Raw genomic sequence first — 27,585 nt, 5'->3', positions numbered from 1 at the left:
TTTCCACTGTCTGTTTCCAAGTGTCTGTTTCCAAGAAGTGGACACTGTCTGTTTCCAAGAGGTGGACACTGTCTGTTTCCAAGAAGTGGACACTGTCTGTTTCCAAGAAGTGGACACTGTCTGTTTCCAAGAAGTGGACACTGTCTGTTTCCAAGAGGTGGACACTGTCTGTTTCCAAGAAGTGGATACATCACTTCTGTTTTTCTTTACCACATTTCTATACCACATATCCTTCTTTGGAAAAGTGTTTTACCAGTTTGGTCTTGTTTCAGTTGTCTAATATGTCGCAAATTCCTACATGTGTTTGCTGCATGATAGAAGTAATACAATAGTTATTTCATATAATGTTTTAAAGAATTTTGATAATTGCATAACAGAAATTGAATTACCAATATCTTAAGTCAATACTTTAAAGCTTGCAGTCCATCTCCCTAGTCAACACATCTTGAGATATTGCTAAAAATCAAATATACTCTGAGGAAAATCATCCTGGCATACACACACATGCATACATTTCTGGTTATATCGAAGATAGTAGTTACATGATGATCTTTATACAGCACAGTACCTGTACAGAAAATAAGATCATGTATAATTTTTAGAAATTGTTTTTTGAGCTAGTGCAATAATAAGCTAATGTTGTAAAAGAGTTGTTTAGATACATGGTCATATCTTTTCTCACCATCAATCTTTTTTTTCTTCCCTTGAACCTTTCCACATCTCTGGTTTTGGAGGGTTAACGTTGGTGATGCATTTCCTGTTTGAGTTGCATTATTTCCAGATGATAATCCCCTCATTAACTAAAAATAAAGCATATATGTTTTTGCCATTCTCACTCAATAAGTCAAGCTAAAAGAACAAATTGTGAAGAGGCTGTTGATAAATAAAGATAATGTTTCTAACAAAGTGTTGATAACAATGTAATATGCAGAGGAATCACTTGGTCGTGCTCATTGTTGATGCCACTGTGATCGGAAACTGCAATTTGATAATAAAATCCTGTTTTAAAAACAAGCAAAAGTTGTGCCTGTCTTCTCTAATAGTACAGCATAGAGGTCAGAGGTCCAAGGTTAAGAGCCTTGGCCTACCATTCATCCCATCTGAGGAGTAATAAACACAGTCTTTATGGCCAATCACAGTTGAATTCTCCACAACCCCAGGATCATTACCTCTCTATGGTTACTGATCTATAAGACAGGTGACACAGATGCCCAGGTATGCTGTTGTAATCATATAACTAACATATTCTTCTGACATCTTCTTGTCATGTCCCATATTAGACAATAAGCAGAGAGAAAGGGGTATGCAATTTCAAAATCAGCAGACTGCACAGATTAATGTGAAATTCATAAGAGTTAAGGCCAAATACTGTCATCTGGGGATGTAAGTGTCCATAAGTTTCACAGCAATGCAATGAGTTCCGTACCCATCATCATGTGACTTAGATAAGGTTTTTATCAGTTTGATAGTGCAATCATGAAACTTTTCATTTGCCTATGACATTAAAATAGCAAACTCATCACTTGTGGAGAGACTGTAAATGGCAAAAGCGTGTGGTTTCTCTCCTTTGTGATCATGGCTATCTTGGCACATACTGTACAGGGTATTCAGCACTTGTTTTCAGGTGTCCATTTTGGCAAAACGGGACAAACAACATCTATATGTAGCCTAGGTGTCAACGATACACTTGTAAAGTCATTTATAACACAAAGGTTTGTACCAGTAAGACGTTCCAAGACATTTATTTGTCTGGATGAATCATATGATTGAGAAACTGAGGCCAGCGGTAGATCAACTATCAGGATGTGAAGAGAAATAGCCCTGCTTACTTCGTATCTCAACATCTTTTCAATTGAATTTCCCTCCACAGTGCCTCAAAACTAATCAAACCTTTCAAGCAAAATATTGAAGATAAAAAATTTTTTTTTTTAAACGAGATCAGATCAAAACATTTCCGTTATTTTTTTAGTTACAAATTAATTTGCATCTAGAAAATATAAACACAAAAGCAGTTGCAAATAAGGCACTTGTCTTTTATACATATTTGCATATTGTAACCTGTTCTTCTTTCCCTATCTCTTTCTTCTTATCATAACACAGGCCGTAGCATTCTACTACAGGTGTGCAAGACGCATGTAATAGTATTTTCATCATATCACTGAGGTCAATTACATCTTCTGTAGTGATTGTCATGGGAACAGCAGTTTGATATTGTTATCCTCAGTACTCCTCTTTGATAGTCATTGATATTGTCTCTGACAACAAGCTAGAGCTGGTTGCCATGGAGCCGTTGCTGGGGTCAGCCAGGCAGGATGGGGTAAAGGTCAGGGTAGTTGTAGTCTTAGAGGTCTGCTGGGACAGCTGGATCTTCTTCTTGGTAATTTTCCTCTCCTTGGCTCTCCTGTTCTGGAACCAGATCTTTACCTGTGGTGATATCAAAGAATGATGAGACCTACATTGCTCTCTGAGACTCACCTGTAGCTCTCTGAGACCCACCTGTGGCGCTCACCTGTCTCTCTGACCCACCCGTCACTTTCACCGACATGTCTGCTCTCTGCCATCTACCTGTCCCTCTGAGAGGCCCAGGGCCAGCTCTGCACTGGAACTCTTTCTACAGCTCTCCAACTGTCTCTGTAACACACATCTGTCTCTCTGACCCACCTGTCTCTCTGAGAGGCTGAGGCCCAGGGCCAGCTCTCCAACTGTCTCTGTAACACACACCTGTCTCTCTGAGAGGCTGAGGCCCAGGGCCAGCTCTCCAACTGTCTCTGTAACACACACCTGTCTCTCTGAGAGGATGAGGCCCAGGGCCAGCTCTCCAACTGTCTCTGTAACACACACCTGTCTCTCTGAGAGGCTGAGGCCCAGGGCCAGCTCTCCAACTGTCTCTGTAACACACACCTGTCTCTCTGAGAGGCTGAGGCCCAGGGCCAGCTCTCCAACTGTCTCTGTAACTGTCTCTGAGAGGCTGAGGCCCAGGGCCAGCTCTCCAACTGTCTCTGTAACACACACCTGTCTCTCTGAGAGGCTGAGGCCCAGGGCCAGCTCTCCAACTGTCTCTGTAACACACACCTGTCTCTCTGAGAGGCTGAGGCCCAGGGCCAGCTCTCCAACTGTCTCTGTAACACACACCTGTCTCTCTGAGAGGCTGAGGCCCAGGGCCAGCTCTCCAACTGTCTCTGTAACACACACCTGTCTCTCTGAGAGGCTGAGGCCCAGGGCCAGCTCTCCAACTGTCGCTGTAACACACACCTGTCTCTCTGAGACACACCTGTCTCTCTGAGAGGCTGAGGCCCAGGGCCAGCTCTCCAACTGTCGCTGTAACACACACCTGTCTCTCTGAGAGGCTGAGGCCCAGGGCCAGCTCTGTCTTCCTCCTGATGGTGATGTACCGGCTGTACTGGAACTCCTTCTCTAGCTCTAGGCGCTGCTGGTCTGTGTACACCACCCTGTACTTGTCCTTGGTCCGCGTCTTCCCTCCTGGAACCAAACACAAGTATGACAATTTAACAAGTGTAATAATAAACGTCTCTATCAACTATTAAAGGAATGGTCCAAGGATTTTGATGTCGATGTTCTAGATTGGTTAAATTGGTATGTCAGTTGATATGATAAATACAAAAGAGGGATTGGCATACATAGATTCAAGTGTAAGCATTGTGAAGATATCTCCATGACTCAGGCTGCACAATGTATGAACAGTAGTGTCACCGCAGACCGCTAAATTTGCTGATGGAGATCTGTCTGGAGCCGTGTTAGAGTTGAGTCTCACACAACGGGGTTGGTTGAAAGCTCTCTGGCGCCTGTGAAGCCTCATCTACCCTATTAGTCATGTTAATCATAAGCACTGTGTAAGAGACTATGTAAGACATTACCGTGGTGGTTCTTATCACTGTGAGAGCTGTTTACATAGGAGTTTACATAGATAGCCATTCAGTCCCACTTGCGTGCGTGCGCACACACACAATTACTATACACACACACAACACCCATTCTCACACACACACACACACACACAGCGCCAGGGACGGGTGAGTCAGGGAGATGGTATTGATCCACAGGAGAGGTCTTGACGGCACGGTGCGACCGAACATTGATCGCAGTAGGACGAGGAGGGGAACACAAAGTGAGATAAGGCCAGGAGTGTTTCCAGTAGAGGAGGGTTGATCCTGTCCTGTCTGAGACACCCAGCCCAGTCCAAACACCTGGCTGTCAGCCTTATCTGCTTAACCTGTCACCCCCACAGTGGACAGAGAGGGTGGGGAACCACAGACTACAGAATCCCTCGCCTTGGATGTTAGCTTTTCACTCAAATATTTTAACCAGAGGAAAGGATAGGTGAAAAGGTTCTGTTTGATGAATGTGTGTGACGTTGTGCAATGGTTCAGGAACTTGTGTATATGAATATGTATTCTGTTTTCAGTGTGTCAACAATGCTTGTTTTGTATCTTGTAAGCCTACACCCACTCAAAATGTTAAGTCTGCCATTGAGCACTGACATTGGATCAACAAATCCATAACGTGTGCTATTTTTCTAATAGGTGTAATCCCCCCCTGCGAAGTTCATAAATCAATAAACTGTTTTGGGCGTTCAACGATAAGTAGCCTACTGTACAAAATAAATACAAAAAATTGAGGAAATAAACTAAGCCAATTCATAGATATGAGACAGGCTCAAGGGAACTGGGATTTGGGGAGTTTACCTGTACTGGATGAATGTACATTGTGTCTGATCCAGTCGTATGAGTTTCTTCTCTCTGTGTCTGGAGAGTACTGCCCGGCAGGGGAGTTGAGTGATGGAAGAGTACCCGGCCCCGTAGGCAGGATGGATGTCAGATCCGGGGAACTGAAATGTATCTGTTCTGTACCTGGGCTCAAACCGTGGAAGTCCACACTCTGGCCATACGGTGACCAATCCTCCCGCGGACCTGCTAAGTAAGCAGGGTTCCACACACCTGTCGTCTGGGCATGTGGGTCACTGATGCCTGTGACGTGATGATAACCGGTGAAATCCGTATATTGCATAAAGTTCTGACTGTTCAGAGGTTGAGTCGGGTGTCCCACAGAATTTGAGTACATTCCGGTGTACATTCCGGTGTTTTTACTCACGTACATCTCAATGAATGAACTCCTCTGCGCATAGTAATCCACAAAATTATATCACCAATTCTCTAGGAATTTCTAGCAATCTATCTACGTGACTCGACCTCCTGTAACCTACGCACCTGTTGAGTATCTACACCTCACCACACCTTTATATAGTGTTGTTTCCTGGACAAGTTGACAGTTCGAAGGTATCTCCGTGACGTCAACTTTACAACCTGGAGGGACTACCTCGTTAGCTCAGCCACTCACATCAAGATTATATGGGGTATTTTTCAGACATTGTGTTAATGAAAAAGTTAGGATCAGCTGAGGCCATTGAGGTGAGGATATTATGGTTATTTCATGTACAAAATAATTCCTTTAAACAAAGTCATTCACTGTGTTTATGTCTGTATGAGGTGGGGTTGGGGGATATATTCCCGCCTTAAAGTCTGATACACTGAGTGACTTTACAGTGATCCTAGTGGGGCATCAGATTACCAGACATGTCATGCAGGCCAACAACCTGAAATGAGGGGGGACAACATGCTGGGTTAAAGTACATTTCATGTGTGTGATCTGCTGTCCTCTACTGTTTGTGAAAAGTAATGAAGTTTCTTGGGTTTGAAGTAGGCTGCCATCTCAAAACTGCTTTTACTTTCAACAGAGGCAATTAACACTGTATAGACCCTTCTATTTCCTTTAGGAATACAAATGTCACATTGTTGATAATCTACAGTGGCAGCCTACTCAGCTGGTGCAAAGACACCATCCATTTGAATTTCAGAAGGGAAGGCATTTATTAAAGATTGAAGTCAATATCTAGTCTAGACGTCCATTAGCGACAATCCACCATTAGCACCGGCCAAGTGAACACTAAAGGATGAGAAACTGTTATAATACTCTTAAAGCATCCAGCCAAATTCACCTGCCGGCGCCCTATAAACCTGATGTCCATCAGAATGTGTAGAAAAATGTACAGTGATCTGGCACCCAGACAGAATATAGCTCATACTGTACTGTAAATTAGAGGTCGGCCGATTATGATTTTTCAATGCCGATACCGATACCGAATATTGGAGGACCCCAAAAAAATGCCGCTACCGATTAATTGGCCGATTTTTATTTATTTATTTGTAATAATGACAATTACAACAATACTGAACGAACACTTATTTTAACTTAATATAAATGAATAAAAATCAATTTAGCCTCAAATAAATAATGAAACATGTTCAATTTGGTTTAAATAATGAAAAACAAAGTACTGGAGAAGAAAAAGTGCAATATGTGCAATGTAAAAAAGCTAACGTTTGAGTTCCTTGCTCAGAACATGAGAACATATGAAAGTTGGTGGTTCCTTTTAAGATGAGTCTTCAATATTCCAAGGTAAGAGGTTTTAGGTTGTAGTTAATATAGTATTTATAGGACTATTTCTCTCTATACCATTTGTACTGTATTTCATATACCTTTGACAATTGGATGTTCTTATAGGCACTATAGTATTGCCAGTGTAACAGTATAGCTTCCGTCCCTCTCCTCGCTCCTACCTGGGCTCGAACCAGGAACACATCGACAACATCGACAACAGCCACACTCGCTCCACTAAAGCCGTGGCCCTTGCAAGGGGAATAACTACTCCATGTCTCAGAGCGAGTGACGTTGAAACGCTATTAGCGCACACTCAGCTAACTAGCTAGCCATTTCACATTGGTTACACCAGCCATTAGGCTGATAGGCTTGAAGTCATAAACAGCGCTGTGCTTGCGAAGAGCTACTGGCAAAACGCACAAAAGTGCTGTTTGAATGAATACTTACGAGCCTGCTTCTGGCTACCATCGCTCAGTCAGACTGCTCTATCAAAACAGACTTAATTATAACATAATAACACACAGAAATACGAGCCTTTGGTCATAAATATGGTCGAATCCGGAAAATACAATTTCGAAAACAAAACGTTTATTATTTCAGTGAAATACGAAACCGTTCGGTATTTTAACGGGTGGCATCCCTAAATCTAAATATTCTTGTTACATTGCACAACCTTCAATGTTATGTCATAATTACGTAAAAGTCTGGCAAATTAGTTCGCAATGAGCCAGGTTGCCCAATCTGTTGCATATGCCCTGACTCTGCGTGCAATGAACGCAAGAGAAATGACACAATTTCACCTGGTTAATATTGCGTGCTAACTAGTAATATCATCAACCATAAGTAGTTATAACAAGTGATTATGATTGATTGATTGTTTTTTATAAGATAAGTTTAATGCTAGCTAGCAACTTACCTTGGCTTCTACTACATTCGCGTAACAGGCAGGCTCCTTGTGGAGGGCAATGTAATCAGGTGGTTAGAGCATTGGACTAGTTAACTGTAAGGGTGCAATGTCTGTCTGTCGTTCTGCCCCTGAACAAGGCAGTTAATCCACCGTTCCCAGGCCATCATTGAAAATAAGAATGTGTTCTTAACTGACTTGCCTAGTTAAATAAAGCAAAAAAAGTGAAAAAAATCAGCGCCCAAAAATACCGATTTCCGATTGTTATGAAAACTTGAAATCGGCCCTAACTAATCGCCCATTCCGATTAATCGGTCGACCTCTACTGTAAATCCCACTTTCTCTACCACTTCTAATGTAAATAATAGCCTATTAAGTAGAGCTTTTATGGAGAGGGTGTTTTCAGCACTGGTATCTTGTTGGACTGTGTAGGACCACACATATCTTGTTCGTTGTTGCTGCAAACAAGACAGACAGACAAACTGACATACATACAAACAGACATACATACAAACAGATGGTAAGACAGACAGACAGACAGACAGACAGACAGACAGACAGACAGACAGACAGACAGACAGACAGACATACAGACAGACAGACAGACAGACAGACAGACAGACAGACAGACAGACAGACAGACAGACAGACAGACAGACAGACAGACAGACAGACAGACAGACAGGAATGCTAAGCAGGCACACGCACGCACGAAGCATGCACACTTCAGCTCAACAGGCAAGTCTGTCCAACACAGGTTCCAGACATAAGCTTTGAGCAAAGCCAACTGTCTGAGCTTTATGTAAGTCTAAACTCTATTATAGCTCCCTGAAAAAAGTCTCCAACATCTGCAGAAAAGTTTCTAACCACAAAACGCTTTAAATAGAACATACTGCATATAGACAGTTGAGTTAAAGGAACTTGACTCTCGCTCTGTGCCAGAAATAAGAATCAGACTTTTTCTAATTCAAAGGTAGATTGAATTGTCTCTGTGGTTAAGTGTAGTAGTCCACCATAAACAGTATAGCATTTCACTACTGTACGTCTTGTAGACACATAAAGTGTAACTGGGGAAGTAATCAAAGAGTTCTAGCCTCTTTGGGCCACTTACACGTGTCAGGAGCACTGCCTCTGGGCGGTTATGAGTTGTTATGGGTCTCCAGGCAGACCCAATGCTTTGATGTTCACCAGCCTCCTCCTGGAGGGAAAGATACTGTGGACTTAAGTCACTGTCACACCCTGACCTTAGTTATCCTTGTTTTCTATATTATTTTGGTCAGGTCAGGGTGTGACTAGGGTGGGTATGTTAGTTTTTGTATTGTCTAGAGGGTTTTGTATATATAGGGGTTTTGTAAGTCAAGGTATATGTAGGTCTATGGTGGCCTGGATTGGTTCCCAATCAGAGGCAGCTGTTAATCATTGTCTCTGATTGGGGACCATATTTAGGTAGCCATTTCCATAGGGTATTTGTGGGTTCTTATTTTATGTTAGTTGCCTGTCTGCACTTCTCATATTTAGCTTCACGGTTCATGTTGTTCAGTGTTCTTTCTTAATTAAAGAAGAATGTATGCATATCACGCTGCGCCTTGGTCTCCTCCATACAACGACAGTGACAGTCACAGCTTGAGGCAACCTGTGGCCTACAGCAGGGGCGTCATGATCCCAAAAAATCTGAGGGGGCACAAAGAATGTGAGAATCGCTAGTGAGTGGACACCGGTAAAGTGGAAGATTTTGCATTTTTCAAACACCTGAAACCTATCTAGAGCCATTACGCTTAATTCAATGTAAAAAATGTGTATTTTTCTGCATGTCTAAGCATACCTCTTGAGCTGTCTGTATCCTGAGTGGTGGTCCTTTTTAAAGAAACTAAATATGTTTCTCTGCATCTCTGCTATTATCTGCCCCCTATGGGCATGATGCCTCTGGCCTACTGGGCCTCGCAAAATGCTGTGTTATCTATTCTTACTGTGTTATGTAATATTTTATTATGCAATGCTAAATGTGGTTGCTTGAAGTTTATCCCACAGATCGTTTACAAACCTCAAACAGGCAAGTCATTGATAACGTCATAACAATTATCTTTAAGTGTTTAATTGTGGCCAGTATTCATTCTTATACAGCATAATTCTCCCTTACTGTAACTACTGATGAGGATGGCCCAATTTCAGACTCTCCACACATAAACCAATATATAGTAGGTAGAACTGCATGGCACCTTATCCCAGCTGGAATTAGTAATTTATTTCCCTACTAAGCCTTCTATATTGTCACACACTGATCTGTTTCACCTGTCTTTGTGATTGTCTCCACCCTCCTCCAGGTGCCGCCCATCTTCCCCATTATCCCCTGTGTATTTATACCTGTGTTCTCTGTTTGTCTGTTGCCAGTTCGTCTTGTTTGTTCAAGTCAACCAGTGTTTTGTGTCTCAGCTCCTGCTTTTTCCAGTCTCTTTTCTTGCCCCTGCTGTTTTTGACCCTTGCCTGTCCTGACTCCAAGCCCACCTGCCTGACCACTCTGCCTGTCTGCCAAACTGTACCTTTGCCCCCCTCTGGTTTACCGACCTCTGCCTTACCCGGACCTGAGCCTGCCTGCCGACCGGTACCGTTGCCTCACTCCGGTTTGCTGACCCCTGCCTGCTTTGACCTATCTCTTGCCTGCCCCTGTTGGAATATTAAACTATTGTTTATTCGACATGGTCTGCATCTGGGTCTGATTATATATGGGGTTTGACATTTTCCCTTTAACTACAAAACAAAACATATCCTCTCTTGACCACTCCCTAGACTACTTCAACTGTTGTACCATTGTAAAAGCCATCCCCCCTTAAGAGAGGCTATGTCAATATGACTGTCGATAATTCACCAGGCCTCTCAACAACACATGTGTGTCCCAGCCAGTCAGTCCATTGGCATTCTTGGCCTAGCCAGTCATAAGGCTTAGACTGACATATTTCTACCGTGATGGTCTGTCCCAAAAGAATAGCAGGCCTGTTTTTAATTGGAGGATGTTTAGACTGTTTGTCTTAGCTCCCGTCATCCTCATAGATAAGAGTATGTGGGGAAGCAGTGAGTACTGTATAGCAGCCATGGTGTTACTATTACTGGTATTTCAAATGAGGATATTTTCTACATCTGGTACAGTAGATGAAGAAGCAACAGCTGTAGCAGAGGGCTAATTTTACAGTGATAGAAGTTTAAGTAATTGATGTTGTGCTGGTGACAGCAGTGCACCGATCTATGCAATGTTTATACTGCACTATGAGCACACTTTGGGCTTGTAGAGAACATGATACTATATATTCTAAAGTATTACAGTCGATTACTATTGCATTAGTATAAAACTGTGAGGTGGGGCCCACTATGCTCTGACTGGCAGCTCCTGTTCTGAAGACTATGCTGTTTTCCCCTCTGAACTCCGTGTGTTGTGTTGTAACTGCACTCTTATCTAACTACTGGGCACTCTACATCCCTCGAACTGCTGCTGCTGGGCATTCACATTGACTCAAACAATTAAAGGAGAGTATGGTCCAATTTGCCCCCTCATCGCTAACTCTCTGTCCCCCCTGTTCCCTCTCAGGAGGCCCTCACCAATAGAAAGAAAGGCCTGAGTCAGCTGCTGGCTGGCGTTATGAATTTTCAGGCCATCCACTCATATCCTGGGAGAGGAGAAATTAGGAATCTGGCCAAGATTGAAAACAGGCTTGGGCATGGACATTGAAAACACAAAGAGAGAGATATTCTTTCAAACTGAAAGCAGAGCTCCTTTGCACAGTACAAACCTGCTGTTTTTTCTCACTCTTTCACACGTTGTGTAGATGAGGTGATTAATACTGAAAGTGAAGCTGGGTTATGTTACAAAGTGAAAGACTTGTTTTTAGTTTATTTTCTATAGCCTAGCACAGGCTTGCCAAAACATGTTTTCTCCTGGAATTGTCCCTTTCTCTCACTTTGTTGTGCTTGTTTTGAGTCTTAGATGCAGATGCAGTCCGGTCCTGTTGCTAGTAGTGACTGTCGGAACTGCTTCAGTTCAGTTACACCTCACACAAATCACATCGGTGGTGAACCTTAGAACAACAAACACAACCTGATCCATTTGTTTGACTCTCCGTCTTCCCCCTCTGTCTACCCCTCCTCTCGCTCTCGCGCTTGCTCTCGCTCTCGCTCTCTCATTTCAATTTCATTGTCAAATTAAGGGATTAATTGGCATGGGAATCACATGTTAACAATGCAAAAGGAAGTGAAGTAAATAATAAACAGGTGAAGTTAACAATAAAACAATCTCTCTCTCTCTCTCTCTCTCTCTCTCTCCATGTGTCAAAGCCTCAGCAGTGGTGGATCAGGAGCACTGGCAGTCTCTTCTGGGTGAGAGACAGTATTTGTTTCTGTTCGCTATTCGGCAGAGCAGTGGGCTGGCTTTATCAGTGTGTGTGAGAAGAGAGCGGACCAGAAGAGAGGAGACCCCTGTGCTGTGATTTGACTACATAAACAGAGAGCTCAGAGCCGTACCTCCTCCGGCGGACTCCCAGGACACTGAAGATTAACCCTAAACCCTACAGTTCTGCACTTCAGAGGGATCTAGTCCAACCCTTAAAAACACAATTGGCTGGAGACTGTTACTAGAGACTGTTACTCTGAAGGCAACCAACCACTGGATAGAGCACTTCTTTGACAGAAAGAGAGAGTGAGAGAGCGAGAGAGAGAACTAGACACACTCGCAGAGACTGAGACTTGATCATGTTTTAGGAGCCAAGACACAGCCGAGAACTGGTACACTGAAGGTAAAGAGGGTTTTGTTTCAGCTTGGCTTTCTTTTTCTTTCACGTTTACAGTTTTTTCTGAATAATACATTTTTGGCAGCTTTAATAGAGCCTATTATTTACTACTGGACATTAAAGATGTATAATTTCAATTAGTTGGGACTGAAATCCCACTACGAATAATTAAATTACATGGCTGTCTATCACATGTAGCTGTCCACAACTGGATAATGCCATTTTCTTAACCTATTTTTTGTTGTAATGATTAATTTAGTTAACTTTGTGTATTTAATGTCATGGAATGGCTTGCCAGACTTACACTATTGTGTGTTTTGTGTGTGTGTGTGTGTGTGTTGGTGGTTTGTGCTGTTTAAGATTGGGGAGGATGATTTTATTTTATGAGCATGGCCTTATTTCTACTACTTCATATTGGATGACAGGTGGAGAGACAAATTGGATTAATCAAGGTGATAGAAAGTGACACATTCAATACCGTCTTGCACACTCTTGCCGGCATCCAGCTGATCTATGGCGTAATCATTAGTCCGAACAGTTGCAAACAAGAGTTTCTAGACAAATTCAGGTAGATTTATCCCCATTTTGTTTGCTTCCATTTAAGAAAAGTTTTCCAACAGAATCTGTCAAAAAGATACACCCCTGATCACCCGCACACACAGTTCCCTTTCATAGCAGCCACATACAAAAAGCATCATCACTTTGCTCATTGTGTAAGTCCTTTTATCTACACACTTTCCTCCTCTCACATTTTCCCTTTGCTTGTGGACTTCAATGCACACAAAAAACTTTCCAACCCAAACGTTCATACCATAACTGCAAACCAGTAGACACAGCCTAAATCATTGTCACCATATTAGCTAACGTCATAGTCAACATGGCTTCTAAACCAACTACAATCACAAAGTACAGTGTACATACAGCAAGCAGTTTAGGAGTTACACAGGTGGGACGAGGTGGCAGTAAATTAATAAAACCAAAAGCTTACCCTGACTTGGAAGAGTTCCAGTGTTGGATAGCCTTAGCCAGCTAGCTAACATAAATAGCATTCCTCTCTGTTTGAGCCGGGTGTTTGGTAAGCTAAATTAGCTAGCTGCATTATCTAGCTAAGAAAAAAAAAGAAAATATAGCTATTTATCTCTATCGCAGCTACTTATCCTTAATTTTTGAAGCAATGAATTTGTTCAAAACTGTTCAACTATTGTCTTTGTCTCTCTTTAAGTCAACTACTCACCACATTTTATGCACTGCACTGCAGTGCTAGCTAGCTGTAGTTTATGCTTTCATTGCTAGATTAATTCTCTGATTCTTCGATTGAGTGAACAACATGTTAGTTCATGCTGCAAGAGATCTGATAGGTTGTAGGATATTCTCCGGATGTCGTCATATTACTGTGTAAGTCTATGGAAGGGCGTGAGAACCATGAGCCTCCTAGAGTTTGCATTGAAGTCAATTTACCCAGAGGAGGACGGAAAATAACAGTCCTCTGGCTACACCATGGTGCTACCCCAGAGAGTGCTGTTGAGGCTACTGTAGACCGTCATGTGTGTTGACAAGTGAATACACTGATTATAGAAAATATTAAGAACACCTCCTCTTTCCATGACATAGACTGACCAGGTGAATCCAAGTGAAAGCTATGACCCCCTCATTGGTGTCACTTGTTAAATCCACTTCAATCAGTGTGGATGAAGGGGAGGAGATAGGTTAAGAAAGGATTTTTAAACCTTCAGATGATTGAGACATGAATTGTGTATGTGTGCCACTCAGAGGGTGAATGGGCAAGACAAAAAATGTAAGTGCCTTTGAACAGGGTATGTTAGTAGGTGCCAGGTGCACTGGTTTGTGTCAAGAACTGCAACATGTATTTTTCATGCTCAACAATTTTCTGTGTGTATCGAGAATGGTCCACCACCCAAAGGACATCCAGCCAACTTGACGCAACTGTGGGAAGCATTGGAGTCCACTTGGGCCAACATCCCAGTGGAACACTTTCTACACCTTGTAGAGTCCAAGCACCGACAGGGATGTTCTGAGGGCAAAAGAGGTGGTGCAACTCTTACACACATGCACACGCGCAAGTGCACACACACACACACACACACACACACACACACACACACACACACACACACACACACACACACACACACACTAACACTTTGTGCGTCGGTGCTAAAGGGGCTATTTGTACAGCTTTCTCAACTCACCCTTGGTGAACCACTGGTCCTCACCAGTGAACCCATTGATGCTCTGCAGCCCTGGTGAATGACCTTTACAGAATCAATCTTCTACGCATAGCTACACAGGGGAGTCACTGACAGCCATGGAGCCATTATCATAGCATAGCATCATTCACGTCATAGGAGTCTTCAGTTAAGGATACAACTCTGTGTTTTGTTTTAACAACATACACAAATACAAGCAGATGTAGGATCTTAATTTGACTATTGTCACAGCAAACTAATCCTGCAGCAACCGGATTTAAATGTTAAATCCATTATTTTGCTTGATGGGTGGTTAAAATGTAGGCCACATGAAAAGTGAAATACTGTTAATATAATTGTGTGTTAGAGTGTTTTCAGTGAATGTATGTAAATCAAAAAGCTCATTTACATTTCCTGTGGTGCAGAAAAAAATCCCAGGAACAAAAGAGTGATCAAATTAAGATCCTACTGTACATCTAAGTAGTATACATTTGGGCCCGGTTTCCCGGACTCCGATTAAGCCTAGTCCTAGACTGAAACAGGATGTGAATAAAGATTCTCCATTGAAAAGGCTTCTTAGTTCTAGACAAGGCTTAATCTGTGCCCGGGAAACTGGCCCGTAGGATTTTTTGCTTTGTCATTCGTGAGCATGTGTCATTTGTAAACCAATGAGTTGCATCTGTGTCAGCTGAGCAGAAAAGAGAGAGAGAGAGAGGCAGACATTTATACCAACATTCTCTACTCTCTGACATCCCCACAGACAGACTTAATCACTGTGGATGTTTCAGTTATTGAGCTGGCATACATATTACATACCGTATGGTTATAGCAGTCATTTAATCTCATAACAAAGACATGTGTGGCATGTTGATCTTTCATCCAACAGATGTTGTGGACCTGAGACTGATGTTCTATGACTATGGTCAGATGCTAGAAGCCTTTGGTATACCAATGCTCTGGCAATAGGTTGGTTTAGGTTGTAGAGCCACAAAAACACAATGCTCCCGCACTGTAATGCAGATGGATCTGTTTGATACAACCGATGTCAGCAGGACATGTGGTTTACTGTTCACTCCTCATATCTGTCTCTTCTCCTCTGAAGCACAGTTTTTCTTTTATCATGTGTAACCATCTTGTCACGAGCTGTTTTGGATGTACATAAGACATGTATAGTCTGTTCTAATGATCTTTAAAAATGATGTTCGCACCATTGTTTTATGTATCGCTTTATAATTGCCATTCTAAGACGTTCGGAAGTTTAATTTTAGGCAAGTTTGGAACATTGTGGGGATTTTCTTAGTGTGTCAGGGGGCTAGTATGTTGGATAGAAAGAGAGTTCTCCCTGTGCTGTTGTAGTGCTACAGCCTCCTCTCCTCTCCTCTCCTCTCCCTTTCCCTCTCGTCTTCTCTGTCTGGCAGTAAAACGAATCCTTTAGCTGTCATCGGCCGTGTCCTGGCTCTCAGTGCTGCCTGCATGCCAGCCAAAGTGAGAAATGCGATTCACGTTATGACCGTGCAGAAGACATGCAGTGTATCTGATTAAACAGGCGGCTCACAGGCACTAGCCCATACGGTCTGAAGTACCAGTGTGGTAATGTATAGCTACAGGCTTTGCAGCACATTGAATAAGGCCTATGATTTGATATTTTCAATCCAAAGTCATACGTGTTTGGAATCAAGCACAGGCACTTATGCTGTTTAGGTTTGGTACTAATAAATCAGAATTCTCTCAAATAATTGTATTTAAGTGGCCTTCATGAATAGATCATTTAGTACACCTGCTTTAGAGATCATACAATGATTACAGAGTTGGCCAAGCGCTGTCCGGGTTAGGGGAGGGGTTGGCCGGGGTAGGCCGTCATTGTAAAATAAGAATTTCTTCTTAACTGAATTGCCAAGTTAAAATAAAGTTGAAATTAAAATAATAAAGGGTTTAAACCTGGCACTTAGCTCTCCTTCTTGAAGTGTTGCCATTCTAACTATAGTAAATATAGAGATCAACACTGAAAAGCCACATCTTCGTGCTATTGTCAGAACACAACATTATATAAATAGTTTACCAGTCAGTGGTCAATAATCCATTGATTCATTATGTATCATCCTTATAGTTCTGGACCAAGAAATAGCCACTGTAGTAAGGCCATTGGTGGCTGAAACAGCCTGCTACTCAAAGCCTCCCTCTTTCTCATCCTCCTCCACCTCTCCCCCTTCCTCCGCCTTGATGCAAACCATTCCACTGACAGAGTCATTAGAACATAGAACACTTAATGAGTTGTGAGGAGTGCTGGGCTAATACATCCTGTCCAGGTCTGGCCTGCACCACTCCTCTCCCTCCCACCTCCCACTCAACAACACTACAAGAAGCAGCTGCATCATATCTGAGAGAGGGTGTGACCGCTATTCAGCCAGCCACTCTCTTTGGAGGACAATAGAAATAGAAGGGTTCCGTAAAAGCTTCGTAACAGAGTAATAAGGCTTCATAAGAAAGTGAAGCGCATCCCAGGAGGTCATATGTATTGACAGCGAGAATTTGTCATAACAGTATCACAATGAAAGTGAATGGTGAATAGAGTCAGTTTGACTATTCAGGCTGTAGTGGGCCCATTGAAAACAATGCTGTTTCCTCTGGCGCTGTCCTCGGTCCAACTAAAACATGTCAGGGATTTGTTCTGGTCATACAAACTGGGCAGCAGGGCAAAGGAAAACATGCTGTAGCTCTCAGACGTGATAAGACCTTTCACACGAAGGAAAACAGAGAAAAAAATAGTCCTTGGCTAGAGTGAATTTATCTGGCTTGCTACTCTGACTGTGTGAATTTGAAAGATAAACGCTAAGCTGATGATACTACAGTGAACAAAACTAGCTTATGTGTAATTACATTTTCCCTCCTTAAAATCATGACTGAAACTACCCATGAGTCTCAGGGATGGAAATAGAAAATCACCACTGTATGAGTATCTCTCATTAAAACACTTATCAACAAACATGAAAATAATCAACTGAAATTCCTCAAAGCAGGGTCAGTTGACCCCCATAGTCCTGACCCCACTGTAAAGCTGCTTTAATGCTCAAACTAACAAACTTTACAAACTTTTTTTTAAATCTCCTTTTCCTTCCTTTTTTCTCTCCCTCTCGGCTGTGTTGTTGGAAGCCGCCATGGAAAACGAGAGGGATTTAAAGCCAGTCAGAGCTGTAATTGTATTCAGCTGTTTCTTTTTCTCTTTTTCTTTCCTTTTCTTGAGGAGTGGAGGCGTCCTCTATTTCTCACGGGGAAGGGGTGGGTCTGTGGTGGGGGGGGGGGGTCTGCTATTCCCTCAAATGTTTGAGTTTAGAGGTGGGGATGAGTGTTGGGGGACATGGGTGTTTTACTTGCCAGATGGGGAGGGTTTAGTGGAGTGGGTTGGGGGTGTAGGGGGAGAGGGTAGGGGACTGTGGCAAGTTGTCAGTGTCTAACCCTCTACATCCGGTATCTTCCCTAGGAGTGGGAAGAGTTCCCCAAGGGTTTTCGGTTGTCATTTTACTGGAACTCTGCCCTTCGTCTTTTTATATCATATTATCATTGCCTGGTGATAATACTGGATGTGCTTTTTACACTGCGTCATAGACACTGGTCTAGATTTTTTGGGGCCTTGATAGTAAAGGACAAACATTTGATTACAGGACAATAGTTTTTATTTTGACAAACGCTTAATGAGACATTGAATAAGAGCTACTTCGTTAAGTGTTTTTTCCCCCTCTTTAAAGCTTTTTAAGCCTTTTCCCTCGTTTAGTTTTCCAAATGAGTTGCAAACGAGATCATTAAACTGATATCAAACGTCAGCCACATCCAACAACTACCACACTTTTTACCACTGGTTTTTACCAGGTCCAGACCCTCAGTTCCCCTCCTCCCCTTAGCCTTCTCAGTATCATGTACAGTTTCATTTAAATAGGATCTCGCCAGAACCCACAGCTTCCCAAATAAGAAGTCTGACACAGCTCTGTGGAGGTAGGGCCCTTCAGACATCAGTCACTGTTTACCCATGATAATCCAACACCACTGCTTTGCATTTCAAGAAGCGGAGAACATATAGCAATGGACATTTGCTGTTATATCAGTTTCACTGTAGTTTCCTCTCTCGTTCAATTAACATCTTGTTCTGTGATGATAGTATGGCGATTTAGGGGGAACAGCTGGAGTGGTGTGTGAATCAGCGTCCCTGGCATACACTTCCCCGTTACCACCTGTGCCATGAAGGTCCAGACCTCTTGGCAGAAGCTGCAGTATACTTACTGTAGACACAAGGAAGTTAACAGTTAGTCTATAGATGGCCTCTGTGTGATCCTTACTGCAGGGTCAGTAGTTTAATTGCAGGAAAGCTAAGATCTATTAGCCAAGGTAGCGTGGTGTTGTTCTACAAGGATGTAGACTTGGTTGGTTCTATAAACACAGTTCCAGTTCATTTTCCGAAGAGACTGTGACACAGTGTCAGACAAGTTTCAGTAGTGGGAAAACATTGCTGGTATTTCCGCGATGGTGAAGTATTTTTATTTAATATTTGTTTTATGGCACGTAAAGCTGTTCATGCAGCGACCCTAATAATAAATGAAGAAATAGGTCAATTCAAGAATGTTAAACAACTGTCATGTAGATGCATCTACAGTAGAATACATCTGTGTTCCAGTGACATGTTGTTTACACTTTGGTTGTGGATGGAAAATGCCCAAAGGCTTGAAATGTTACTTATTTCCCCTCTCACAGACTGGAAGATACTCTACTGTATAGACCACACACCCAGTACTAAAGTAGAGAAGACTTATGGTTATGCACAGTACAGTATGCACAATATGCCGAAGATACTATATATCTGGACTGAAATCTCGCAAAACATTCCCTAAACAATATATTACAATATTCTAGAAGTTTTAAATAGCTAGTGCTATCTCGTGAATTTGCAAAGAAGAAATTGGCTAACTTAGCTAACGTTAACGTTGTTAGCTATTTTGGCTATAATGTCTTTACATGTTAGCTAGCTAACGTAGCTAACTAACTGACACACTACCACCATCTCTATGATGGATGACACCTTCTCCTCCAGCTGGTCCACATGAATGGTCTAATGAATGGCAGCATTCACACGAAACAATGCTTTTAATCATGGCATGGCGTTTCATCGATTACAGCGCAGCATTTAAACCATAGTACCCTCCAAACTTGTCATTAAGCTCGAGACCCTGGGTCTCAACCCCGCCCTGTGCAACTGGGTCCTGGGCCGCCCCCAGGTGGTGAGGGTAGGAAACATCTCCACCCCGCTGATCCTCAAAACTCGGGGGCCCCACAAGGGTGCGTTCTCAGCCCTCCCCTATACTCCCTGTTCACCCATGACTACGTGGCCATGCACGACTCCAACTCAATCATCACGTTTGCAAACGATGACTACGAAAATAACCTCACACTCAACATCAACGAAACAAAGGAGATGATCATGGACTTCAGGAAACAGCAGAGGGAGCACCTCCCCCCCCTATCCACATCGACGGGACAGTAGTGGAGAAGGTGGGAAGTTTTAAGTTCCTTGGCGTACACATCACGGACAAACTGAAATGGTCCACCCACACAGACTGCTTGGGGAAGAAGGCGCAACAGTGCCTCTTCAACCTCAGGAGGCTGAAGAGATTTGGCTTGTCACCAAAAACACTCACAAACTTTTACAGATGCACAATCGAGAGCATCCTGTCGGGCTGTAGCACCGCCTGGTACGGCAACTGCTCCGCCCACAACCATAAGGCTCTCCAGAGGGTAGTGAGGTCTGCACAATGCATCACCGGGGGAAAACCACCTGCCCTCCAGGACACCTACACCACCCGATATCACAGGAAGGCCAAAAAGATCATCAAGGACAACAACCCCCCGAGCCACTGCCTGTTCACCCTGTAATCATCCAGAAGGCGAGGTCCGCACAGGTGCATCAAAGCTGGGACCGAGAGACTGAAAAGCAGCTTCTATCTCAAGTCCATCAGACTATTAAACAGCCATCACTAACAGAATGGCTGCTGCTAACATACTGACTCAAATCTCTAGCCATTTTAATAATAAAAAATTGGATGTAATGAATGTATCACCAGTCACTTTATACAATGCCACTTTATATAATGTTTACATACCCTACATTACTCATCTCACATGTATATACTGTACTCTATACCATCCACTGCATCTGACCTATGCCGTTCGGCCATCGCTCATCCATATATTTAAATGTACATATTCTTATTCATTCCTTTACACTTCCTTTAAGGTAGTTGTTGTGAAATTGTTAGATTACTTGTCAGATATTACCGCACGGTAGGAACTAGAAGCACAAGCATTTTGCTACACTCGCATTAACATCTGCTAGCAGCCAACTTGATGTCGGACCACTTCTTCTTTACGGCGTCACTGTCCCTTGCCATACCCCCGATGGCAGAGACAGACTTGGCCACTCTCGCCCGTCCTTTCTTTTTGGTATTTGCAGTGACCCCGCAGTTATCAAGTGTCTCCAACGGCAACCTTTTCCTGGCTGCTATTTCCTTCACCATCACTTCAATCTATTTTCTTGGTTATCCATTTCTGATTTTGATATAGCTAGTCTGATGGCTATAATGTGTGAAAAATAACGAAACCAAATCCGATCAACCCTGTCACATAGGCTTATTTATTGGTTTCCAGCACGTCACTAATGTCAATGCCACATTAAGAAGATACTTTCGAAGTTGCTAAGAAAGATCGTAAATGCAATTCCTATCTTGTGAACTTCCTATTATTTTCCTTAAACATCTTACGTTTTTTCATAAGTAATGTTTTGTGAATCCGGCCCCAGGAGTCTTGTCTCAGGAGAGTTTTGTCACTCTGTGAGGAACGATAGAAAAATAGGTTTATTTTAAAAAGGACAATGGTTCATTTTTTTCTCCCACATTCTCATTGTCAGAGACTGACTCTGTTGTCTAAAGAGAACTCCACAAAAAGCTGGAGGATGACAATGATGTGTAAACGTATCTATAGGTACCATATTAGTTCTGTGATTTAGAAGATGTCCAATTCATGTATAGTATGACCACTACACTAGTGCTTTCAGAGCATGGTTCCGTAATGGAAGAGTAGACCACAAAATTGGAGAGGTTTGTTTTGTTCAGGACCATGTCCTGCACACCTATTAAGAATAGGCAATACCCTCTGTGTCGACTAAGCTTTGTGTCTGTTCTCATATTCCCTTTATTGTACAGCTCACTTTGTTGTGGTGTTGTGTCATAAACTGTGTTCTGTCCATCAGCGTGTCCCTTCTCTGTTTTGTTTGTATCATCTGAGGTTGTGTTCTATCCATTGTTGTGGTATCTCTCATTCTTCTATTCCACATTGTGTTTGATCTTGCTCATTCTGTCCCTAATTTTGTCATGCTTTGTCTTGTGTTTTCCTGTGTACAGTTGTCTGGTCTATGTTAATTTGTCTGTTTGATCCTGTGTTTTGTCTGTGTTGCACTGTGTTGTGCTCTTCCGTCTCTGATTGTGATGTGCCATTTTTTGTGTCATTGTGTTGTGTGTCTAGATGTGTTGTGTTGCACTGTACTCTGTATCTGGTTACGTTGTGTTGTGCTTTACTATGTGTCTGGCCAGTGGTCTTGGTGGTCTGCAGCATCATGGTTGAATCACTCCTTCACACCCACACATGGGAGCATGTTTCCCAATACAGGAAGTGAAGACTTTCCAGCTGCGCTCAAATAAGCTTTTTGGACCAAGTGTCTGTCTTTTGTTATTAAATGTATTTTTTATACTTTCAAACACTGTCTCCCCGCTTCCTCTTGGGACACACTCAGTAAGGCAAATGCTTGGTTGCAAATGTGATTGAGAAAGTGGTTCCCACCTCATGTGCTGACTGCAACATCATTGCCAGATGTCTAACTCAAACACGGACCAGTATGGATAATACCCAGAGATTGAGCATGAAGGCTGCTGAGGAAAGTCAGTTTACACAATAGCTGTATCCTGCGCCTGTGCGTGGGCCGGGCTGCCTGCACGTCAGGGGGTGAGGGAGGGGGAGGGGTGACACTGAGTGTGGTGGGGTTGGTAGTGAATGCTGGGAAGGGTCATTCAAACATGAGATTCCCAGCATCCCTGGGAAAACTCACGCTCTGAGAACACACTTTTAACTGCAAGGTGATCACCATGACATCTCTAATGTAAACACCTATCTTTACGTCGACCATGGCCAATGGGGGAAAGGGACAGTATACATACTGTCCTAGACCACTCTTTCTATGGACCACTTAAATATGATAACGCCCCTTCAGTTGACCCTTCACTAAGCCCAACCCCCCCTTGGTTACTGTGCTGTTATAACCTCAACAACATTTTTCCGGAAAGCCCAAATCCCCATTCAACCACTGGCAAAATCCCCTCACTGTTTCTAAAACACAATGACAGTAAACACATACTACCCCTTGCTAATCGGTAACCTCTTGTGGTGGACTGCCATTACAATTGCTTCACGAAAACCTGGTCAAATTATGTTTGTAGTGTAGCTAGCCACTGAATGGCTCTGAATTCACTGTCATCATGCAGTCAAAGTTATAACCACTTTTGTAGCTAAATAGTGCTCTCAAATCGGCAGATTGGAGTAGTATAATTACCATTGCTAACATACATTTTGAGAAAACAAAATGTTATATTAAGTGGCTAGCTAGCATTTGGTGGTCAATGAGACTGAGACCGAGAGCTAGAAAACAACGTAACAAATGTACAATTTTGGATTTGAAAAATATTCCATCATTTCAGAAAAATATTCCTTCATTTCAGGAATTACAGTATCAAGTACGCCTTTTTAATTTTTAAAAGAAAACTCTGTTTTTGCCACAGCCTTAACTGCCGTTAATGTGATTTTAAAAGTACATTTCACCACTGCTCTTTAACTGTATATGTCCATTAATATGTTACTAATATATAATATTTTCCTCACTACATGCAAATGCAAGCATTTCTGAATCTTACCGGTAGAAACTGGACATCTACATTTACTGGGTTAAGCAAACCACAATATACAGAATTCACGATTTCAGGACGAATTGCCGCCCCTGCCAAGGTGGATCCTTTTGAGAATGGGAGTTAAAAGGTATCTAACTAGCTAGCAAACTACATTTGTTTATCTTAACCAAAGTCATCAAACTCAGCACCAGGAACTAGTGTTTGCTAAATCTTACCATGACTCCACGGTGATCAAATAAATATACTGGAGCTAGGCATAAACATGGTCTCTGTCTTGTTGTTGTGTTTATAAGTAAGGTACAACTTCTACTGTAGTTATCTGTATTATGGAGGCTTAGTTGATAGTTAATGCAAAGCTTAATTTCTAAATTGGAAAAAAGCTAAGTTATTAGTAAGGAGGGGATGGTGGTGGGTGACTGACTGGTGTCTGTTGGGGATGGATATTTTGTGGGATGGTTAGTCAGCACGATCTATTGACATGAGGGCGATGGGTGGATAAAGTACCTTGTTTAAATGTGTATTGATGGGGACAAAGTGGTAAAATGTTGGCTAATCACTAACTTGTGTATGTTCTACTGACTAATCCTGCCGCTGATGATGACGACGACCTTAACACCAGCTTCAGTAGTACAGATCCTGTAGACCCATTGGATTTGTATTTTTATTTCACCTTTATTTAACCAGGTAGTCCAGTTGAGAACAAGTTCTCATTTACAACTGTGACCTGGCCAAGATAAAGCAAAGTAGTGTGACAAAAAACAACACAGAGTTACACATAGGATAAATAAAAGTAGTGTCAATAACACAGTACAAAAATCTACATACAATTGAAGTCGTCAGTTAACATACACTCAATTAGTATTTGGCAGCATTGCCTTTAAATTGTTTAACTTGGGTCAAACGTTTCAGGCAGCCTTCCACAAGCTTCCCACAATAAGTTGGGTGAATTTTGGCCCATTCAGACAGAGATGGTGTAACTGAGTCAGGTTTGTAGGCCTCCTTGCTCGCACACACTTTTTCAGTTCTGCCCATACATTTTCTATGGGATTGAGGTCAGGGCTTTGTGATGGCCACTCCAATACCTTGACTTTGTTGTCCTTAAGCCATTTTGCCACAACTTTGGAAGTATGCTTGGGGTCATTGTCCATTTGGAAGTGCACCAGTCCCACCTGAAGCAAAGCACCCCCACAACATTTTTTTCACCTTTATTTAACCAGGTAAGCTAGTTGAGAACGAGTTCCCATTTGCAACTGCAACCTGGCCAAGATAAAGCATAGCAGTTCGACACATACAACAACACAGAGTTACACATGGAATGAACAAAACATACAGTCAATAATACAGTAGAAAAAAGAAAAAAAAGTATATATACAGTGAGTGCAAATAAGGTCAAATAAGGGAGTTAAGGCAATAAATAGGTCATGATGACGAAGTAATTACAATATGGCAATTAAACACGGGAATGGTAGATGTGCAAAAGATGGATGTGCAAGTAGAGATACTGTGGTGCAAAAGGAGCAAAATAAATAAATACAGTATGGGAATGAGGTAGATAGATGGACTGTATACAGATGGGCTATGAACAGGTGCAGTGATCTGTGAGCTGCTCTGACAGCTGGTTCTTAAAGCTAGTGAGGGAGATCTCCAGCTTCAGTGATTTTTGCAGTTCGTTCCAGTCAGTGGTAGCAGAGAACTGGAAGGAAAGGTGACCAAAGGAGGAATTGGCTTTGGGGGTGACCAGTGAGATATACCTGCTGGAGCGTGTGCTACGAGTGGGTGCTGCTATGATGACCAGCGACTTGAGATAGGGCGGGGCTTTACCTAGCAGAGACTTGTAGATAACCTGTAGCCAGTGGGTTTGGCAACGAGTATGAAGTGAGGGCCAGCCAACGAGAGTGTACAGGTCTCAGTGGTGGGTAGTATTTGGGACTTTGGTGACAACAGATAGCACTGTGATAGACTACATCCAGTTTGCTGAGTAGAGTGTTGGAGGCTATTTTATAGATGACATCTCCGTAGTTGAGGATCGGTAGGATGGTCAGCTTTATGTTTGGCAGCATGAGTGAAGGATGCTTTGTTGCGAAATAGGAAGCCGATTCTAGATTTAATTTTTGATTGGAGATGCTTAATGTGAGTCTGGAAGGAGAGTTTACAGTCTCGCCAGACACCTAGGTATTTGTAGTTATCCACGTATTCTAAGTCAAAGCCGTCCAGAGTAGTGATGCTGGATGGGCGGGCAGGTGCGGGCAATGATCGGTTGAATAGCATGCATTTAGTTTTATTTGCATTTAAGAGCAGTTGGAGGCCACGGAAGGAGAGTTGTATGGCATTGAAGCTTGTCTGCAGGTTAGTTAACACAGTGTCCAAAGAAGGGCCAGAAGTATACAGAATGGTGTCGTCTGCGTAGAGATGGATTAGAGAATCACCAGCAGCAAGAGCGACATCATTGATGTATACAGAGAAGAGAGTTGGCCCGAGAATTGAACATTCTGGCACCCCCATAGAGACTGCCAGAGGTCCGGACAACAGGCCCTCCGATTTGACACACTGAGCTCTATCAGAGAAGTAGTTGGTGAACCAGGCAAGGCAATCATTTGAGAAACCAAGGCTGTTGAGTCTGCCGATAAGAATACGGTGATTGACAGAGTCAAAAGCCTTGGCCAGGTCGATGAATACGGATGTACAGTATGAAAGCTCATGAAAGGATGAACAGGATGAAAGCTATCAGCTGGGAACAAGCTCAAGCTCAACATCATCTGACTCGGAAGAGGTAAAGACTGCACGAAAGACTGAACGAGGCTGGCAAGAGCCAAAGTGTATAGTCTGAGTCCAACGTCATGGAGCTTATGAAGTTCTGCCTGACCAGCTGCCATTATGCAACACAAGATGAGGTTCACCAGCTGAAGAACATTCAGGACCCTGCCTGGAACATTCAGCCAACACAACATCCATATTCAGTTAGACTGAGGTTGTAGTATAATATAGAAGGCCGAAAACGCTCACAACTGCATTGTGGTATAGATATTGTTAGATCTTGTACATATGTATAATAATGGATTTTTACAATCTTACTACTAAAACAAATGATGTAGGCAGTCTGTGTATCATTTCAACTTTAATTTGTTGGCAAGTAAACATGCTCCAATAAAACAGTAGATTAGTGTGTCAATGTAGCAAATAAGTAGACATGGCTGGAGACTGAGGAGAGTTTACATACACTCGTAGCAGTATGCATTAACAGTTATGGCAATGTATGACATATATACTGTAGTGTCTTAGCTCTTATTACTTATTTATATAATAAGAAAGACTCCGAATACAAGAAATTGAACTGTAGCTTCACATTTACTAAAACGAGTTAGTTCCAGAATAACATAGAACAACACTGAGCATGACCAAGGGTGCTCCATTCTTAAAGGGGACATCAGTAATTAACAGAACAGAACCGAACATAACATATGCTTTATTTACTTGACAAGGCAAGTCAGTTAAGAACAAATTCTTACTTACAATGACAGCCTACCAGGGAACAGTGGTTTAACTCCCTTGTTCAGAGGCAGAACAACAGTATTTTACCTTGTCGGCTCGGGGATTCAATCTAGCAACCTCTCGGTTCCTGGCCAAACGCTCTGACCACCAGGCTACCTGCTGCCCCATATACAGTAGAAGAAAAATATACAACTAACGCCTATAAATACTACAGTTCTATAACGGGACTTGCATATACCATACTTGCATATGGTGTGTTTGGGGTTGCTGCGTGGTATTCGGAGTCACTTTGATACAAGTGAAGATTGTTGTATTGGACCTTTCACATCTCCTCTTGAATTGCATAAATGGCCCCAACAACACACGCAGGCAAGGGGATTTGGTGTCCTGTGCCTAGCTTCTCTAAAAAAACTCAAAAAATTATCTGCAGGCCACCAAGAAGCATTGCCTGTAAGAGAATGGGGGAAAAAAAGCTATTCGATTTTCGTGGGCAATTGTAGTGCACTGTCTGTATTTCTACTGTAGCAGCAGGATGCAGAATATTACACATCTCACAGACACACATTAGCTAGCTAGCTATAACACAGGTGTAGTTACTCAAAGACTACTAGTAATATGAGTCATGAAGTCAAAGTCATTCCTTTACTCTTCGTCATCATCATCAAATAATTTCTCCAGTTTAGCTGGAAAAATGTTTCACCATCTAACATTTCCCCAGCATTGCTCCTAAGCCTAATGAGATGCACTGAGGCTAGCTAGGTCAA

General features: G+C 42.4%; 2 protein-coding genes across 3 annotated transcripts in view; one reads left to right on the top strand and one right to left on the bottom strand.

Moving 5' to 3' along the window:
* Window positions 1-1,437: 1,437 nt before the first annotated feature.
* Window positions 1,438-5,235, bottom strand: LOC135526238 (homeobox protein CDX-1-like). The gene is made up of 3 exons (XM_064954420.1): window positions 4,704-5,235; window positions 3,332-3,480; window positions 1,438-2,424 (listed from the first exon to the last, which is right to left on the bottom strand). Exons 1-3 carry the CDS (start codon window positions 5,113-5,115, stop codon window positions 2,221-2,223), a joined length of 765 nt encoding a protein of 254 aa, XP_064810492.1. The 5' UTR covers window positions 5,116-5,235; the 3' UTR covers window positions 1,438-2,220.
* Window positions 5,236-11,784: 6,549 nt separating this feature from the next.
* The window catches only part of LOC135526234 (platelet-derived growth factor receptor beta-like), a 54,331-nt gene continuing 38,530 nt past the window's right edge, over window positions 11,785-27,585 (top strand). For both annotated transcript variants that reach the window (XM_064954413.1, XM_064954412.1), the window contains exon 1: window positions 11,785-12,138. The gene's annotated coding sequence lies outside the window, so the exon portion shown is untranslated. The remainder of the gene's footprint in view (window positions 12,139-27,585) is intronic.

Source organism: Oncorhynchus masou, chromosome 32 (assembly GCF_036934945.1).
Source record: "Oncorhynchus masou masou isolate Uvic2021 chromosome 32, UVic_Omas_1.1, whole genome shotgun sequence".
Lineage (NCBI taxonomy): Eukaryota > Metazoa > Chordata > Actinopteri > Salmoniformes > Salmonidae > Oncorhynchus > Oncorhynchus masou.
This window is presented reverse-complemented; position numbering and strand designations above follow the sequence as displayed.

Coding starts and splice junctions, on each gene's coding strand:
- LOC135526238 (XM_064954420.1), bottom strand. CDS start 5,115: ATGTACGTGAGTAAAAACACCGGAATGTACACCGGAATGTACTCAAAT. Junction 3,481..4,703: donor TGTACATTCATCCAGTACAG/GTAAACTCCCCA, acceptor GTTTGGTTCCAG/GAGGGAAGACGCGGACCAAG. Junction 2,425..3,331: donor TCAGCCTCTCAGAGAGACAG/GTGTGTGTTACA, acceptor ATATCACCACAG/GTAAAGATCTGGTTCCAGAA.